General features: G+C 50.5%; 1 protein-coding gene across 1 annotated transcript; it reads right to left on the reverse strand.

The window, feature by feature from the left end:
* Positions 1 to 904: 904 nt before the first annotated feature.
* LOC119382026 (putative nuclease HARBI1) lies at positions 905 to 1,698 on the reverse strand. Its single transcript, XM_037649765.1, has 2 exons — positions 1,129 to 1,698; positions 905 to 946 (listed from the first exon to the last, which is right to left on the reverse strand). The coding sequence occupies exons 1-2, from the start codon at positions 1,696 to 1,698 to the stop codon at positions 905 to 907; spliced, it is 612 nt and encodes a 203-aa protein (XP_037505693.1).
* Positions 1,699 to 2,029: the final 331 nt, after the last annotated feature.

A 2,029-nucleotide genomic window follows, 5' to 3' on the forward strand; every position in this document is an offset into this window, starting at 1 on the left:
CTTTTGCATATTTGTTTCTTGTATTGCTTTCCCAAATGCTGGCTCATGAACAAAAAACTGCAGCTTATTGTGAATAAATGAAATAATAAGAACTCACGTGTTCTCTTGACTTTCATCTGCTAGAGGTCTGTGGATAAAAGTACACAGTGACTCTGCAGTGTTTTGATGAGAATTCCCTTATGTAAACAACGCGTGACACGATCAGCATATAGTGAAGAAACTGTAGCAGCGAAGCAAAGAGATGAATACTCCCGATGCATCTCACTGAAATTCCGTCCGGACGGAGTAAGGAGATTCATAAAATACTCCGGAGGTGACACGAAAAAACTCCGGATAGCGGGAGTGAAACAACAGCGAAAAATACTCCGAAGGTGCCACGCAGTCACTCCGGCCAGCCGGAGTGAAAGAACGGCAAAAAATATTCCGGAGGTGTCGCGCAAAAACTCCGGCCAGCCGGAGTAAAAGAACAGTGAAAAATACTCCGAAGATGCCACGCAATAACTCCGGCTAGCCGGAGTGAAGGAGCGGCAGAAACACTCCGGAGGCGCCGCGCAATAACTCCGGCCAGCCGGAGTAAATGCTTTACTCCGGACGTCCGGAGTATAAAAAACTCCGAATGGGGGAGTCGCTAGAGGACAAGCATTTTACTCCCACCTGGGAGTAATTTTTTTACAGTGTAGCATTCACAAGAGAGGGGTGAATTCACGCTACAGGGGAGGATTTTGGTATTTCCCGTTGGGCATCCCAACTGTGATTTGGGCCTCCGTCGTTTCGCGAATCGCTCCGCCCGGACCTAAGGAGGACCGCGTGGAACAGGTGACGTTGTACGTAATCCTGATCAGGCTCGAAGCGCGATTCGCTCCGTCGCGTGGATACATTTTTACACGGGCGCAGCGCCGCGCAGTCAAAAGGACGCTGCACCGTTCAGAAGAGCTTCAACGGGGCCCTAATTGAGTTAATTGATAATTACCATGGCTGATTATTTTTGTCAATGTGCCGTTTATGGCATTGTTTATTTAAATTGCAAAAAGCATTTATCATGAGACTATGTAATGTGAATGTTAAATTATTATTCTTTAAAATTACCGCAAAACTAGTAACATTAAAAGAGAAGAAGTAGCAAGTTACCTGAACGTTTATCGAGAAGTAGCCCTTCCGGTTGCGGTACACTTCTCCGTCCGGCCCACCAGGCGATTTGATGCGGATGTGGGTGCAGTCTATGCACCCTGTCACCCCAGGAAATTTGGCGATGCGGTAGAACCCCACCATCGTTTCGCGGAACCCGTCGTCAGAGTTGGGGAACTGCACGACGTCCGGGAACAAGTGCGTGGCGATCAGCCGCGACACACGTTCAATAACGCGGCTCACAGTCGGCTGCGACACATGCACGAGGTCGCCCGCCACAACTTGAAATGTGCCCGCTCCATAGAAGCGCAGCGCAATCAGAAGCTGTATCATCGGTGGAAGAGGGTGGCCACGGTCGCTGCAGCTCTCCTCAAGGGGCAAGCACTCGAGCAGCTTTATCACGCTGCTCTTCGTGAAACGGAAGCGCGCGAGGAATTCGCTGTCCGTGAAATCTTCCATGGGGTTCGACCTGTCCCTCAAGAGTGGCCGCGGTATGCCCACGCAGCCCTCCACGTCGCTGAACAGTTCGTCAACGCGGAGCACATATTGGACAAACGAAGCGTAGTCCGCCATGATACTTGACTCAAGGAGCGATTCAAGGTAGCTTCCGCGCTACCTTGAGAATCTCAAGTGAAACACTCGAGATTTCCTCAAGTCGAGGTGCGTTTCGAGTGAAGGGCGATTTGTGAATCGCAAAACTGCCCTCAAGGAGAGTTTCGAGTGAAGGGTCGAGTCGAGGAGCGCTTGTGAATATGGGGGTAACAGTACGAGAAGGTGAAATCCATCCCTCAGTGCGCGCTCCGTTCCGTTGGTTATGATGGAACGGGGCGTCACGTCAAGGGCGGTCGAGAAGGTTGGTGTCGTCAAACTAGAGGCACCTTCTTTCACTTGTTTGTCGTTCCAC

This window comes from Rhipicephalus sanguineus, chromosome 2 (genome assembly GCF_013339695.2).
Source record: "Rhipicephalus sanguineus isolate Rsan-2018 chromosome 2, BIME_Rsan_1.4, whole genome shotgun sequence".
Taxonomy (NCBI): Eukaryota; Metazoa; Arthropoda; class Arachnida; order Ixodida; family Ixodidae; genus Rhipicephalus; species Rhipicephalus sanguineus.

Coding starts and splice junctions, on each gene's coding strand:
- LOC119382026 (XM_037649765.1), bottom strand. CDS start 1,698: ATGGCGGACTACGCTTCGTTTGTCCAATATGTGCTCCGCGTTGACGAA. Junction 947..1,128: donor ACTTCTCGATAAACGTTCAG/GTAACTTGCTAC, acceptor TAACTCAATTAG/GGCCCCGTTGAAGCTCTTCT.